This window comes from Melanerpes formicivorus, unplaced genomic scaffold (genome assembly GCF_026170545.1).
Source record: "Melanerpes formicivorus ecotype bairdi unplaced genomic scaffold, bMelFor1.0.p_v2 SCAF_36, whole genome shotgun sequence".
Taxonomy (NCBI): Eukaryota; Metazoa; Chordata; class Aves; order Piciformes; family Picidae; genus Melanerpes; species Melanerpes formicivorus.
The window spans coordinates 1,428,096-1,444,188 of NW_027142388.1; the positions used below are offsets into that span (position 1 = coordinate 1,428,096).

A 16,093-nucleotide genomic window follows, 5' to 3' on the forward strand; every position below is an offset into this window, starting at 1 on the left:
TCGCGTCCGCGTGCTCTCGTTGCCACAGCAACCCGCTCTTTGCGTACGCACCGTTCCGTGAATAAAAGCTACTCGGCCAAGCAGACTGAGTCCGGCACTGCGTCAACAGCGTAAGTACCGCGTTTAGCGTGGCTGGTGTGAGGGATCAGCGTTAACATCGCAGTTCATGAATTGGAAGCTGGTGCCGCTGCGGGCGTGGAGCGTTGCTGAGGAGCCCCGCGGGCGGGAGAACTGAGGCGCAGCCCCTCGGGCGGGAGCGCGTGAGGGGACGGGGAGACGGCGCCGGGGCTTGCAGGCCGCTTTACCTCTTTTCTCTGCTAAAGCAGGGAGGGGAGGCTTTCTTATCACCCTCTGGTTTTAAAGTCATTTCTGTTAAACGAAATTGCCGAAGATTAAAAATTGAACAAAATGGTGGTGGAGTTAATGACAGAGATCTAGCAGGTGAGTGCCTTGAGGTGCAGTGGGTGAAAGGAGTGCAGTAGTTCTCGACTAGGTTTCCCTTCCTGGCCCTCTCTAGACTGCCACGATAAACGGCTAAAATGTGTGGCAAGGGTTTCCTTATCATGATGCAGTTTCATGTAACTGTGTTCAAGATGTGGCCATCTTTTTCAGTATGATTCTGCTGAAAGGCACAGTGGTGTTCAGAGGCCAACATCACCACCGCAGTGCTACTGGCACAGCCCTGACTTGCCAATTGTCATCTGGCACCGGGAGAAAACCAACTGTGACCAACCTCTGCTGTAAAAGGTTAGTTCTCTGTGCAAATAGAGAGGTCATGGAGATGTCTTGCATTACGTTTGAGTAACAATTACAATAATCAAAGTTCTTAAACTGGATTTTTTTCAGAGCCAAAGTATTTCAGATCAGCCAGATTAAAATGCAACACAGGGAAAGATTCTGGTTTGTTGGTCTTCAGGATCCATAAAAAGAAAAATTACTACTTTAGAGAATATTTCTTAGAATGGAATTATTTTTTTCTGCAACATTTTAGAGCAGGTTATTTGAAGCAGAGGTTGTTGTCCTGAATTAGATTAGACTTTGTTAACTATAAATCTGTGAATTTTCACCCTATTTCAACAGGAAGAGTGCAAACTTTTCTTAATGTAGAAGGGAAAGGAGATCAGAGACTTATCTTGTCCTGCAGTGTTAACTCTGCTCTTGTCCTTTTGGTATGAGTTGTTTTGTCTTGTTCTACACTGTAGCCTGGAATACTTGTGGTCAGTGGTCATGATGTTACCTTATTTTACACAGAGTTTCTGAAGGCCTTCCTCAAATGCTTGGAATGCACAGAAGCTGCTGGTGATGCTGTTCCTGGAACATTGCTGGAAGGGGGATTGTGATGCCATGCAAACACTTTATTTCCAGTCCTCCTTGATGACTGAATCCCCTTCATCTCTGTTAAAAGAGTAAATCTGAATCTCACCACCAGTCATTCTCAGTATTTTTAGCAGCTTTGTATTTCTTAAATTGTTGGTCGTTTTCTTCTGAAGGTGTGACTAATTTGGTGGTTAGTTGGGTTATGTTCAGGTGTGTGAGAGATTCAAGAAATGTGAGTGAAGATGGCCTCTCAATTTAAAAGTGTTTCTGTTTGCCTTGGTCCCTCCCATACTTTGGAGTCACTGGGGTGGTTGAATTTTTATTTTTTGGTAGCTTCATTTGTGAAAGAGCTCTAGGAGATGAGAGTGAGTCAGCACATGTACACATGACAGAGTTTTTCATGCTTAGGAGGTGTTGAACTAGAACTAGGAGAATATGGAGGAAGCAAGTTAGTGCTTGAAACTGGCAGGGTTTTTCTTGTATTTTCACAACTATTATTTTAAGATGTTAACGCTGCCATAAAGTCATATAAATCTGCCAAAATGGCAGGAGCACACCAAAAAGGGGTCTAGATCCATTTAGATTTATACAGTCACAAGTAGCATGATAAACAGAACTGTGCATATGATAATAAATAAATACAATAGTGTCTCTTTGGTGAGTAACCCATCAGCTGCAAATTTGGACTCCTTGAGGGGAAGTGGGTGTTTTCAGTATGGTTGGGATCACTTCAATGTCTGGAGTGATTAAAAGCTATTTCTCACAAAAGAGAATAAAACATTAACTCTAAGTAATGCACTGGTGATTTTGTTGAGCATTATTCTTAGTGTGGGGTTATAAAACACAACTATATATTTTTTTCTTATATACTTGTTTGAAATTACTAGTCCACTGTCTACATTAATTAACCCTTTAACATTCTTAGTCAGCTGTGGGAACGGGAGAGGCTTGTCTCCTGGATGTTAAGAGGTCCAAGCTCATTTCAGCACTATCAAAGTATGACTGCTAGACTGTGAGAGCCTTCTTTTGTCCTGAAATTTGGAAATGTAAATCCTAATGAAATAAATAGCAACATCTTTTAGCATCTTAAATTACAGCCTATCATACTAAATGCTGTCTAAACTAAGGAGGTGATTAACATTACTTAGGCAATACAAAAGAGCTCTGTGATTTCTTATTCCTTGTCTTTAGTGTTCAGTGCCTTAGAAAGCAAGATTGCTAATGACTAGAAAGACATTTATATAATTCAGAATGTCTCATTACTGGCATGCACATCCTGACTCTTAAGCTGAGATGAAATTCTGAAAAAATCCCCCAGGAGTTTCTTTATAATTGCTACTATGCTTAATATTAGCACTGGAACAGTTCCCCACTCCATTCCTCTGCTAGCTTAATCCTGCTCTCTGTATCCACATATACAAACTATATTTGCAGAAAATGGAACAGAACTTCAGGACCATTTGTTTCTTAAGGAGCAGTTCTGATCAAAGGAATTCTGTATGGCCGCTAAAACCAGTTTGTTCTTTTAAAACTAGGGCCCTATTGTGTAGCTGAATTACTCCAACCCTGCCTTCCCAATCTGTAAGAGAAGAGGAGGAAGGGAAGTGTTGCAAGCCTGTTGCTACCGTCACGCAGCAGCAGACCGAGCTGTTTGTGTGGCTGGAATCCTGCCGCATCAGCTGCTGCACGGTGAGTCCTTCCTTACACTTTGCTACATGATGAATGTTCTTGTTAGAAACATTCTTTTGAATGCCATAAGAAATTGGTATCCTATTAAGGGTCCCCTCCCGCAACAACCCACGAGGTTTCATTGCATAACCAAATTGATATGTCTCAAGTGGGATATCTAAATGCATTTGTGATTTTCATGTGAACATTATTCATTTTCCAAGTCAGACTATCTACTGATTTTGTTCTTTCTGAGCTGATCTTGGATGAAAGTCTGATCTTGTGCCAAGAAATGTGGCAGCTTAATCTGTTTTCCTTTCTTCTTCTGACCAAATGAAATCTGGTATCCCCTGGCATTTATTAACGTGCTTAGGGCAGAGGCGTTTCAATGATGGGCAGGATTTGTAAATTAAACACTGCAAAATCCTTTCAGGGTTAAACGGGCAAGCACTTAGGTTGAATTAAGTGAAGAGTTCTCTGCCCTCCCACCGAATTAGAGCTGGGGCCTGGTAGTTTCAGAAAACCGCTGTTGGCTACTGCAGCTATCCACACTGAAGTGGTCCCCTTTAACACAAATAAAGAACTGCCAGTTGTACTGAAAGGGAAAAAAGATGATGAGTCTGTAAAATCTGTTTTTTTAAAGCCATGTTTTCCCTCTTTTGAGGCAATTCCTGAATACTTTGTTTCTCTTTATGTACAAAACTCTCTTTACATAGAATAATCTGTTTCTCTTTACATATTTCCTGCCTAGTAGAGTTTAATTGAATTTGGAGGATGAAGTCCAGCCTAATGCATCTGGTTCCCCCAGTGAGTAGGTACAGAGTAATTTCCCAGTTTCCCAAGGTAAGCATTCTTTATCCTTCTGGTTACAGTACATAGCACCTGCCACACTGAGCTATCGTTCCCTTGTGCTAATTAGTATTTTAATGTACAGCTTTTGTCTTCTGCTAAAATTACCAACTATTTAAGGATTTCTTACAAAGATGAATGTGACCTCATGTTCCTATCTAATACTGCTATCTTTAATAACAATCTTTATTTCTTTTAACTTTTACAGAAAATTACTGTTGCCACAAAATTGTTCCCTTATAATATCTATCTTATTTCAGCCAAACATTAAGAATTACATGCTTAAAGAGTTCCTACACCAAGGGCTAATAAGAACTGCAGCTCATATTAAATATGCAAAGAGTCTAATTAGATCTTCATGGAGGTTTTGGTTGAAGAATTGGAGGCAGTTGTAATTTTCTGTTTGTAGCACCCTTAGTCATATGGTAGATCAAATGCAGTAGGCACTGTAGAAATGCAGACAGAAGAGATCACTGAGGTCCCCAAAGAGTTTTGTGATTGAAGTATAATGGAAGAAGTTAAGGACAGGGAAGGACAACGAATTGCTATTCTGCTTTTTCAGTTGTTCAAAAGATCTTTTTAAGGGAGTTAGCATTTTTGCCATGCTTGATCTCAGTTGTATATTTTGCTTTTAACTTTATGAAAACTATCAACCTATTTGAAGCAAATAGAAGGTAATGTACATTTTCTTCATTTTCAACTAATGCCTAATTAAAAGTAATAATAAAAACAGTGCTTCACCTCATAAGAGATCCAAAAGACTTCATAGAAATAATGACTTGCTGGTGATGTGCTCCCACCTGTGTTTGTCTGATGTGTCCCTTGTGGGCACTGAGATAATTTAAGGTACTTAGTATTGTACAGAATGATGAACAAATGTATGTGAGTGTGGAAATGTAGCTAGTGCTGGGACACTGCCACTCAACAAGGTAGTTGAGTGAGGGGTCCATGCAGAGGAGTTTTCAGAGACATAGCTGGCTGGAAGTCTTACTGCACTGTCACCCAAGCAATTGCTTTTCTTATGTCAGACTATCCCTGTGCCTGACAAACTCTTTGAATTAATAATCTTGGCTATTTTTTTCCTTGCTGATTGCACTTCTGCAAAGTAGCCAGTTTATCCCAGTAACTGTTCTCTCCTGCTTTCAGTGGTATACACCTGAGGCCTGTCTGCAGTTCAAAGAGCACTTCCATGCCCAGGTCAGGGCTGCTTGTCAGCAGAGCACTGGAACAACAGGGTAAGTTTGTAATATACCGAATATGCAATGAAGAAAGTATTTAAAATTCTTTATAACCTGGTTCCTTCCTAGACTTTTCCTCCTTCCTTCCTCATCTTCCTTACTCCCATATGTTTCAAGGCAGCTGGCAGCTAAGCTTGTGTGGATGGCATTTTTTTTTGACCTTTTTGACAGTGACCTGAGGGCACTTCCAACCCCTACTATTCTGTGATCTATGAATAAAGTGCCTCCTCTTCACACAAGTGTCAAAGATACTTTTTCTACTGACATAAGTAGCATTGAGAGTTGTTTACCAACAAATGGCTGCAATTTTGAACTTAGCTCTTAGTTCAAGAGATTAATTGACTGTTTAAAATGTGTTGAATTTTGCACATACAAGTCAGCATGGCAAACAAATTTTAGAGCAGTTATATGGAATCAGGCAGATCCAGCCTTGCTGTATTCTCTGCTGGTATTCCAAATGAACAGCTAATAAATGCTTTGGGGAAAATAAACATACACCTGTTCTAAGTTGCTTAGACCATGTAAGAATTTACCTTTGGTCTTTTAGAAGTATACATGCTAAGAAGTTCTCTTTTAGTGTTTCCTCAAAACTGGGCCAAAATCCTGGTAAATATGTATCACTGAAAAATCCAAATAAACCACTTTATGCCCTAGTAATAATCTTTTAATTACGTTGATTTTTCACATCATCTCTCTCTCAGAACTGTTATTAGTACTGATTTAATTCCTGAAGCAAGGTAAGAAAGCTAAATCACCACTGTTCAGTTAAATGTATGTATGTTTTAGTGATTAATGCTTCTGTGTTCCGGAGTGAAGTGGAGCTTCAATGAAGACAAGTAGCTCACCACTCTTTCAAGTCTAGAGTTGTTACTAGCCACGAGATTAGTCATAATACCCATCTTTAAATGCAACTTTGTGTTCATTTCACTAAGGAGTCTTGATAAACAAAACAAAAAAGAAATTGAAGAGGCATCAGTGAGTTTATTGTTTTTTACAAGCATAGTCACTGTCTAGTTTCATGTAAATTTGTCACAAGTGTCTGGACAATTTTGTTAGTAAGACATGCTTTAGTGGATTGAGGTTTTTTTTTCCCCCTCCATAAACAAGTATTTGTTCTTTTTATTTCCAGAGCAAACCAGCTCTCCAGTTAGTTTGTTCTAGTAACAGAGTGTAGCTGAAAAGCTTTACTTTGGGGCTTTGTAAATAAAATTACTTTCTTGTCACTGCTCTCTAGATATGATTATTGTTAGGTCATTTTTTTTATGGGATGGGGGTAGGAGGAGCAGGCAACTGAGTGTTTTGTAGAGTAATTGCAAAGCTTCACAGGAATAAACATTATCTTCCTTTGCTAATACCCCAAGTAATGGAATATCTCTTTGTCAGTTAGAAAAATAGTCTGAGAAATTCAGTAGCTAATGACTGTATTTAAGAGTCTATTGATATTTCATCAATGTGTTAAATTGTCTAATCTAGAGAAATTTGGTTGTCTTTCCCCCCCCAATATGAACACCTCTAAACCATCACTTCACTAACGTTTTGGCTTTTTCCTTAAGGATATTGATTGTATTCAATATTTTATCAGTACCAGTATTGACTAGCACACCAAATGCTGCTGCCATTTTTTTTTTTAATATTAGGCTCTTTACCAGTCAAGATTTGGATTATTTAGAATAGATAACTTAGAATCAGCACCACATAGAACCTTGATATAAACGGAAATAGTACTCAGGAGAAGATTAATGCCTTCCTTTAAAAAGCATTCCTTGACAGAAAAGAGCACCAAATTTCCTAAGCCATTTTTGTAGCATGTGCATGGAACACTTCTATTCACCTCTCTACCTGTGTCTCCTAAAAGATAGAATACATTTCAATTTTATGAATACAGTCTGTCACCTTAAGCCCATCTGCTGCATCCTGTGGGAGGACCCAGAGCAAAGAGGATTACTTGCATGAAGCCAGATTCAGATTAATATTATTCCAAAATATATTGGCTCTAACCATGTGGTTTTGGTTTGGTTTTGGGTTTTTGTTTTTTTTTTTTAACCTGAGACAAACTCTGCAAGTGGGTTATTTTATTGTCAGCAATTTCTTGTTTCTGCAGTTAGGACTTGATCTGTGCTATTAAAGTCAAGGAGAAATTTGTGGTTAATGTTTATGAAACAGACACAGATACTGTGTGGTCTTATGTGCAAACTGCCAGATGTATATACTGCCAGATGTATATACTTGAAGTCAAAGCAATTTTAATAAAACAGAATTTGTGTCCCACTTGGATGATATTTAACAAAAAACATGCAGAGTAAGAAATTTCTGCTCCAGATGGGTTTGATTTGTTGTTTGACCACCTTTTTCTTCCTTACAATTTAAGACTCTTATCCTGCAGTACTGTGGTATTTAGGTCAATTGGAGTCATAGGTACACATGCTCATCACTTGAAATTTAAGGATCTAAACCAGTTTATTTAAAGAGAGAGAATACTGAGATTGCTACTACAAATATGTTATGTTTTCAAACATTTATAACAGGCTGAAAGTAGCCAAAGTGGTTGTGGTAGGAGACCTGTATGTTGGGAAAACCAGCCTTATCAACAGGTACACATGCTTTGATTGTGCTGTTTCTCAAATAAATGTTATAATGTCTCCCTTCCTGTCCCTTCATGATGGTGGTTGGTGGTGGTTGTTACTGTTTTTTCTTCCATGTTCTTAGGTAGATACGCTAAATTTTTAACCTCGCTGATTTATCACTTGGGTCATTATTTATCACCCAGGACACATTGCCTTGTAACTAAGACTGTATCTGTATCTTCCTTGGTAGTCAAAGGAAAGTTCATTGTGATTCTCATCCCATCCCTAGAGCTTCCTAGATGTCTCTGCTTTCTTGTTTGCTATATTGTATTTTCTTTTTTCAATTTATGTATGCTTCTGCAATATTGAGCCACTACACAGTTACTTAATTCTTTTCTTCCTAACTTACCTTAGATGGTGTTAGGTTTGTGGCTGGGTGTTACTAGTCTTTAATTTTATTTTTTGTTTAATTGCAGATTTTGTAAAGATAATTTTGACCGGGACTACAAGGCCACCATTGGTGTGGATTTTGAAATGGAACGTTTCGAAATAATGGGAATTCCCTTTAATCTCCAGATGTAAGATGAAACAGCATGGCTAAGCATTGCACAGAGTCTCAGCAGAGCTTGAATTGTTGTGTGCTAGTGGAATAGAGATTTTTAAAGAAAATATAACATTGCACAGGGAATAATGGAATCTGAAACCCAGATTCTGTACCTGGAGTTGCAGTTTTAGTAACAGTGCAACTATCCTGCAGTGCAACTATCCTGGATTACTTATCACTAAAAATTTTGCAAGTCTGCCCTAAAAATTCATCTTGGATGTCTTGCACTGTTTCAGTAGAGTTCTGCTTTGTTTTACTTAATTTTCTTGGAAGAGAAGTAGAAGCTTTTGCCATAGACTTTCTCCAGTTCTGCTGTTACACTGTTCTGTCATTTGAGTTGCACTGAACTGGGCTTGCCTGGGAATTCTATTTCTGCAGCCATTGAAATTAATAGTACAGTGATTTCAGCATTTCTTAATGGGGGACTAAGTGATTTTCTCCAAATCGTAGAAAAACTGGAGTGCTTTTGTTAGAATGTGAACCTAAAATCTTGATTTATTTTTTTTTAAGCTTGGTTAGGAGACTAGTGGGAATCTTGGTCTTCTCTCATCTGCTTTGGTTCTACTGATGTGTGTCCTGTGGCATTTTCCATGGTTATCAGTACTGTTCTGTAGGGGGTATTGTTGAATCACAGAAATGTTAGGGGCTGCAAGAGACCTTGAAAGACCATCTAGTTCAACCCCCCCTGCCAGAGCAGGATCACCTATACCAGATCACACAGGAATGCATCCAGGTGGGAATCATCTATGCTGTAGTGTGACCTAGAGCAGAAATAAGGTAGTTTGCACAAAGCATTTTAGTGCATGAATCTTAAAAACATTGTCACTTATGACACATTTTTTTTCTGAGATATTCCTGATGTCAATACATATCTAATGGGATTTATTGAAGAATAATTAGAAATCCAGTTCTCACTGATTTCAGTGCCATTGCTTTTTTGAATATTCTGCCAAGCCTTTGAAACCTGAGTCTCTCTAAAATCTTGACTGAAACATCAGTATTTCACCTGCTGAAGCAAGAAGGTTCATGAGCTACTAAATGTCAGGTTGCTTTATCTGCAGGATCTTCAGGGTCTGGGTAGAACATGTTCATGTGATAAGCACTAGTGCCCCCTTTTGCTGGGAGATTTCCATACAAGATGAATATGCAAGTATCCAGGACTGGCACTATTAGGCTGTAACAAAAACCCAAACCTCTGCAGTGCTAGCAGTAGTTGAGGACTGCATATCATGTTGACTAATCAAGCAGCACTGTCATGATTTTCTTCAGTGGTGTCATTAGAACCTGGTTAACTGAGCTCTGTATGGACAGATATCATATCTAGCAGTTGTAAGATTCTAACGTGAACTAACCTATGATTTAGCTAGCATTGGCACAGAAAATGTTCAGAATTGGATTTCCCTAGACATACATGCAAATGGTATGGATGAGGCAAAAATGCTTTAAGAAAAGTGTGTTGCCATGCAGCATACAAACATTTGAACTATATGCAAAACAACCAGTGTTAAAAAAAAGGAAAAAAATAATAATGATAGCACCAGAGTTAAAATGTCTACATTAAATAATAGAGCTTTGCTGTCTTTCTGTCAGTAGTTAATGAATAACATGTTCCAGATGGTAACACTTCTCTGGTATCACATTCTTTTCCAACTTGTACCAGTCTGCTGCTTCATTAGCATGTTTGCTCTGGTTACACAGCGTTTCATTAACCTGAAATTTCTGTTTTCCCTCCATCGCACAGATGGGACACAGCAGGTCAGGAAAAGTTCAAGTGCATTGCATCTGCTTACTACCGAGGAGCAGAGGGTGAGAACAATATTAATTTGATCCTGGCTGTGACAGGAGGTTGTACTTTATACAGAAATGTATATGCATATATGCTCCTTGGAAAGCAACCTGTAGATACAGTGTGGTGGAATGGATTGTCCATTATCGGAGAGAAGGGACTAAAATTCTCATGAATTGATACCTTGTCACATCTGCAAGCTCTGAATGTTCTGATGATGCAGTGATAAAAATTGGCATTTATGTCAAGGTGGAAAAGAATCTGGTTTTGGGGTAACATTATTGCTGAAGTTAGAAGTGGATACTTCTGGAATTCCTTTTGGTAAGAGACTTTCTGCAGGAATTAAAGTGATCCCAAAAAATAGGAGTAACAGCACAATAGGCTGCAGACTACAGGTAAATAAGGCTGATGCCTGATGACTTCAGTCTTAGTGGGTGCTAGAGAAGGAAGAGGAATGAACTAATAGAGAAGATGGAAAACTAACTATGTTAAATCTGCTCTTGCACTTTGTGTAAACATTCTCTTTGTTTAATAAGATGAGTTGGGGAGACTTCTGCTGCACTTTCTCTAACAATTTTTAATTATTTTTTTTAAATTACAGTAATAATAACAGTGTTTGATCTGGCTGATATCCAGACTTTGGATCACACCAAGTAAGTTTCTGTATTTTGGCTTAGCCTTTAAATCTTTTACAATGTAAGCTTTTATGGTTTAATTGCCTTGGATAGCCTGTAGTTGCTGAGAACTTGCTGGATTGTGAGTGTATTTTCTGTTGAGCTAGGAAATGAAGAATGACAGTCACTTGTTTGGTTTATGTAGGGTGGGATTTTTTTTGAAGAAAATGCAGAGCAGACATTTGAAGTACTTACCCATAGTATAGAACTAACCAGGTTGAAAAAGACCTTCAAGATCATCAAGTCCAGCCTGTCACCCAACACCATCTAATCAACTAAACCATGGCACCAAGTGCCTCATCCAGTCTCTTCTTAAACACCTCCACTTCTTCCTAAAATCCAGCCTAAACTTCCCTAGCACATCTTGAGACTGTGTCCTCTAGTTCTGTTGCTGGTTGCCAACCCCCACCTGGCTACAACCTCCCTTCAGGTGGTGTTGTAGACAGCCATAAAGGCTCCTCTGAGCCGCCTGTTCTCCAGGCTGAGCAATCCCAGCTTCCTCGGCCTCTCCTCATAGGGCTTGTGCTCCAAACCCCTCCCCAGCTGTGTTGCCCTTCTCTGGACATGTTCTAGCAACTCAACATCTTTCCTAAACTGAGGGGCCAGAACTGGACACAGTACTCAAGGTGTGGCCTAACCCTTGACTTCTGTTATACTCAAGGAGAGAAAAGGCACTTCAGCAAGGGCTTGCTCCTTCCAAAACTAGATATGCAAAAAGAGGTGAAGTGCATCCCAAAACCATCCCTATTCCCCTCCATTTGCTGTAAACAGAGTAAGAGGCTGGCATCTGATATAATGGTGAAAATGATGAAATACATCTCATGCATAATGTCTCAAGAGCCTCTCATTTTCTAGGTGCAGTTGCCAGCCTGAAATTACTTCCTTTCTGTTGTGAGATAGGCTGTCAAAAAGAGGAGAGTATATGTAGCTAAACTTACTGGTTCAGATACTTGTAATAGTTTGCTCATAACATCACACTAATTATTAGGAGCAATTGTTCTACTTTCAGTGCAGGTCACAAAGCCTCCTGGTCTATGATGCACATAGCTCAGAGCATGTGTATTTCTAACATGCTGTTGAGACTACAATGCAGGGACATGTTTCATTACAACCCATACTCTGTCTTTAGACTATTTCCTTAGACTACTGCTATGGTACTTAGCTCATTTACATAGGACTTTGTAAAATAATATATATATTAGTGTCTTTGCTTGGCTGAAAATAATTGAAGCCTGTGAACCTGATTTCCCACACACTCCCTTCCCTCCTTTACTTTTGTTGGATGACTCAAGAGGAACTTGATTGCCAGAGTAACAAAAATATGTAAAAGCTTATGAGACAAGAATCATGCAGCCTTCACCGGGAGCTGTTTTATAATTCTGAATAGATTATTTCATTCTTCATTCCCCTTTGCATCTAATCTGTTGTGTTGTTCAAATCTTTTTCTCTGCTTTTTGTTTTCTTCTCTCGATCAAACCTTTGCCTCTTCCATTATACTGATACATATCCTTTCTGGGTACTAAAGTAATTATTGAATTTACACTGTGCAGTGGGCATGTTTGAACTTTTCCCTAGTGGAAGGCATGTATTCAAAGGAGTTAGAACAACTCCTGGCCTCTTTCTGTCTAGAAAAAGGGCTTTTGATAGTCTCACATAAGTTTATCCTTTCACCTTCCTTGTGACCTTGTTATCCATCTTTCTCCTATATTCCTCAGTGCTTCTGACTGATCCTCTCATTTCTGTTTGTATTTCAGACAGTGGCTAGAAGATACATTGAAGGAGAATGAGCCAGATTCCAGTTTCATCTTTCTAGTTGGAACAAAAAAAGATTTGGTGGTAAGCAAATTGAATGCAGATAGGAAAATCAGACTTCCCCAAGTTCCTCAAGTGATCTCCTCTACAAATTGTACACAATGTTGTTGGAATAAAGAGCTTGAGGGAAAATCATAATCAAAAGAAAGATCACAGGTAAATAGAATAGCACACTTGGAACAAATTAAGATGCTTTCAGGAAAGATGGGCAGTTAGTGAAGTATCTCTGTTTCTATTCTTTGCATGACATCTTTCAACCATGTACAAGTACTTGAAAAGGCAGAGGAAAATTGTGTGCAGTGAAGAATAGAGTACCTGATGATCTTGAGGGGTGTGTTGGTTTGGGGTTTAGAGACTGTGTTCTTTATTCAGGCACAGGGAAGAATTCTTGCTTAATTGAATGTGAGATCATTTGCAAAAGAACAGGATATGATGCATGCAGTCTATACCATTCTGAGTCTTGTATTTGTCTCTCTCTAGCTATCAATATTTAACTTCTAGAGATTTTAAACCAAAATTGCTTCTCACTGTCCAGCTTTTGGATACATTTTATTTCCCACCCTCCCCAGCTTCCACAGTACCACTCATGTACTTTATTTAGTACCCTTTACTAAAAACAAGTCCCAGAAACTGCATGTTCTAAGGCAAGGCCAGGAAGGCCACTGTGAAAACTGAAAGCATCACAGTGCAGGTGCTAACAGTGCCTCTATGTTACTGCTAGCCCAGGTATGCTCTTACGTTGTTCCACGTTATTTGCTCAGTCAGACGCTGTGTGTGAAAGGACAGAGCTAGATGCCATCCGCTTTGCCAATGAGATGCATGCAGAATACTGGTCGGTTTCAGCCAGAACAGGTGAGTTACTGCAAAGGATGTAAAAATAGCATATGGTAAGGTGGAAGTTGAAATTCCTTACTCCCCCATTCCCACACTGCTGCTATGCAGTGCCTAAGCATGTTTAACTCATAGGTAGTTACATAAACACACATGCGCACTGCTATTAACATAAACAGTAAGAAAAGATTATACCACAGACCAGATTCTCTCTGTTGCTGACTGAAAATAAAGGGACAGTTCAGGGTACAGTATCCCAGAGTAAGAAAATGGGAAATTATTTCTGCAGTGATCAGAATGGAGGACAGATTGTTGGAGAGGCCTATTCTGTCCCACTGTTGAGCACACATCTGCTCACAAATGTGCTTGCTGTCCTTGATCATCTCTTGATCATTTCTGTCCTGTTCCCTAGGGGAAAATGTCAAAGAGTTCTTTTCCCGAGTTGCTGCCTTGGCCTTTGAGCAGTCCATGATAAAGGAGCTGGGGAAAACTGCTGGGCATGTGGCCCAAATTGGGACGGGAAACCTCATCAGTACGTTAAGTTTGTGTTTTCCTTGTTTACAGTCTGCAATATTGGGTAGGGTTTTCAAGCCCGTTTCAAACACCCGCAAGCATATTCGTGTCATTGCCTGAGTTCTAGCATACTGGAGTGACTAGAACTTTATTCAGCAGTGGCTATTGAATGAATTTTGCAGAGGGACCTCGACCGACTGGACAGATGGGCAGAGTCCAATGGGATGGCATTCAACAAGTCCAAGTGCCGAGTGCTGCACTTTGGCCACAACAACCCCATGCAGAGCTACAGGCTTGGGTCGGAGTGGCTGGAGAGCTCCCAAACAGAGAGGGACCTGGGTGTGCTGATCGACAGCCACCTGAATATGAGCCAGCAGTGTGCCCAGGTGGCCAGGAGGGCCAATGGCATCCTGGCCTGCATTAGGAATAGTGTGGCCAGCAGGAGCAGGGAGGTCATAGTGCCCCTGTACTCTGCTTTGGTTAGGCCGCACCTTGAGTCCTGTGTCCAGTTCTGGGCCCCTCAGTTTAAGAAGGACATCGAAACACTTGAACGTGTCCAGAGAAGGGCAACAAGGCTGGTGAGAGGCCTTGAACACAAGCCCTATGAGGAGAGGCTGAGGGAGCTGGGATTGTTTAGCCTGGAGAAGAGGAGGCTCAGGGGTGACCTCATTGCCCTCTACAACTACCTGAAAGGTGGTTGTAGCCAGGAGGGGGTTGGCCTCTTCTCCCAGGCAACCAGCACCAGAACAAGGGGACACAGTCTCAAGCTGCTCCAGGGGAGGTTTAGGCTCGAGGTGAGGAGGAAGTTCTTCACTGAGCGAGTCATTTGGAACGGGTTGCCCAGGGAGGTGGTTGAGTCATCGACCCTGGAGGCGTTCAAGAGGAGATTGGATGTGGCACTTGGTGCCATGGTCTAGTCATGGGGTCTGTGTTGATAGGTTGGACTCGATGATCCTCGAGGTCCTTTCCAACCTAAGTGATACTGTGATACTGTGATGTAGTTTCCTCTGATTTTATTTTATAATTATTTTTATTTTTTTTTTCTGCAGAGCTCGAAAGGAGTCTGAAGGGAACCCCAGAAAGCACTACCCGAGTTAGTCGTAGTTGCTGCTAGTTGGCAACTCTTTCTGCAAGCACCATGCTTCTCTGTTGCCCAGCACAGAGCACCTGCAACAATGAAAGCTCCCAAACGAAAAAGAGGAAGTTTTATTTTAGGAAATGAAAGAGGAAAAATGCACCTTTTTTTTTTTTTTTTTGGTGATGGTTGGTTTGTTTGGATTGTGTTTGTTTGCATTTTGTTTTTAGTTTGGTAGGTTTGGGGAGGAAGGGCAAGGGGTTTAGTCCCACTAAGACTTTCTCTGAGAAGAACTCAGTATTAATAACTGAGCATCTAAAATGAATCTTGGATCATGTTGCAAATGATGAATTGCTTAGGAAAGCACAAAGGAAACTTAACTTTGTTAGAAAAATAAAAGAAACATTTAAGGACTTGCAAATTTACAATCTGATCTGTGCTTTATTTATGCATGTTAATTCCTCCTATCAGCAACTTAACTGGCTTAGAAGAAACTTTAATATGGTGGAAAACAGCGTTGGAACAGCTGTATTAACTCTAAACATAGGTAGGCTCTGACATGATTTTTATACCAGGTGAAGTCCTGACCTCAATCATAGCAACGGCTGCAGTGCCAGCTTGTGGAATGTGCAGCTGAGAAAGGGAAGAAGTGAAATTGGAAGGCAGTCTAAAGGCAGAGAGCAGCTGTAATGATGCTTCCCAAGGAAGTACCAATGTCCATGGTTCCTTGTCTTAGTAAGCAGAAGCTATGGTATTAGTGAGTTCCTCTTTAAATGGGCTTCTTGAGCAAAACAACTGCTAATGTTCACTTCTCACTATAAAAGCCTTCCTTTTAAATTTTAATGATGTTTCTGCCTTTTGAGTGACTATTTGACAACTTAGACTATTATTATTTATATTCTGATGGGACATGTGATTCAGGTCTTTCAGAATCATGCTGGTTCCCAGTTCAGGCTCATCTTGTGGTACAACAACCAGACTCCAAGCTTCATGAATAGATCTGGCTCCTTTTTTTTGATAGTTGGAGGCCGTTCTTGGGAGTACAATGTATGACACTGGTGAGTGAAGGCCCTATCACACCCTCTGAGCATGGAAGCTAAAATGAAGTATTTGACAAGTTGAAGGTGTACCAAGATCTGCATTTGGTAGTGGAAATGGTTGA

The 16,093-nt window shown here is 40.1% G+C and overlaps 1 protein-coding gene across 3 annotated transcripts; it reads left to right on the forward strand.

Annotated features, from left to right (window-relative positions):
* Window positions 1–90: 90 nt before the first annotated feature.
* RAB36 (RAB36, member RAS oncogene family) lies at window positions 91–15,619 on the forward strand. Of its 3 annotated transcripts, none has more exons than XM_068157110.1 (13): window positions 91–110; window positions 613–747; window positions 2,853–3,006; window positions 3,740–3,828; window positions 4,981–5,069; window positions 7,598–7,663; window positions 8,113–8,214; window positions 9,982–10,046; window positions 10,628–10,679; window positions 12,455–12,536; window positions 13,274–13,364; window positions 13,756–13,875; window positions 14,906–15,619. In XM_068157110.1, the coding sequence occupies exons 4-13, from the start codon at window positions 3,760–3,762 to the stop codon at window positions 14,968–14,970; spliced, it is 801 nt and encodes a 266-aa protein (XP_068013211.1). In that variant the 5' UTR covers window positions 91–110; window positions 613–747; window positions 2,853–3,006; window positions 3,740–3,759; the 3' UTR covers window positions 14,971–15,619. The 3 variants fall into 3 exon arrangements, with proteins under 3 accessions (XP_068013211.1, XP_068013210.1, XP_068013212.1); XM_068157109.1 differs by lacking the exon at window positions 91–110 and adding an exon at window positions 337–441; XM_068157111.1 differs by lacking the exons at window positions 91–110; window positions 7,598–7,663 and adding an exon at window positions 337–441.
* The last annotated feature ends 474 nt before the right edge of the window (window positions 15,620–16,093 follow it).

What these genes read in the sequence shown, in the direction of transcription:
- RAB36 (XM_068157110.1), top strand. Translation starts at nt 3,760, where the DNA reads ATGAAGTCCAGCCTAATGCATCTGGTTCCCCCAGTGAGTAGGTACAGA. An exon ending in TTACTACCGAGGAGCAGAGG is followed by an intron (nt 10,047 to 10,627) that starts GTGAGAACAATA and finishes TTTAAATTACAG; the next exon opens with TAATAATAACAGTGTTTGAT. An exon ending in TGGGACGGGAAACCTCATCA is followed by an intron (nt 13,876 to 14,905) that starts GTACGTTAAGTT and finishes TTTTTTCTGCAG; the next exon opens with AGCTCGAAAGGAGTCTGAAG.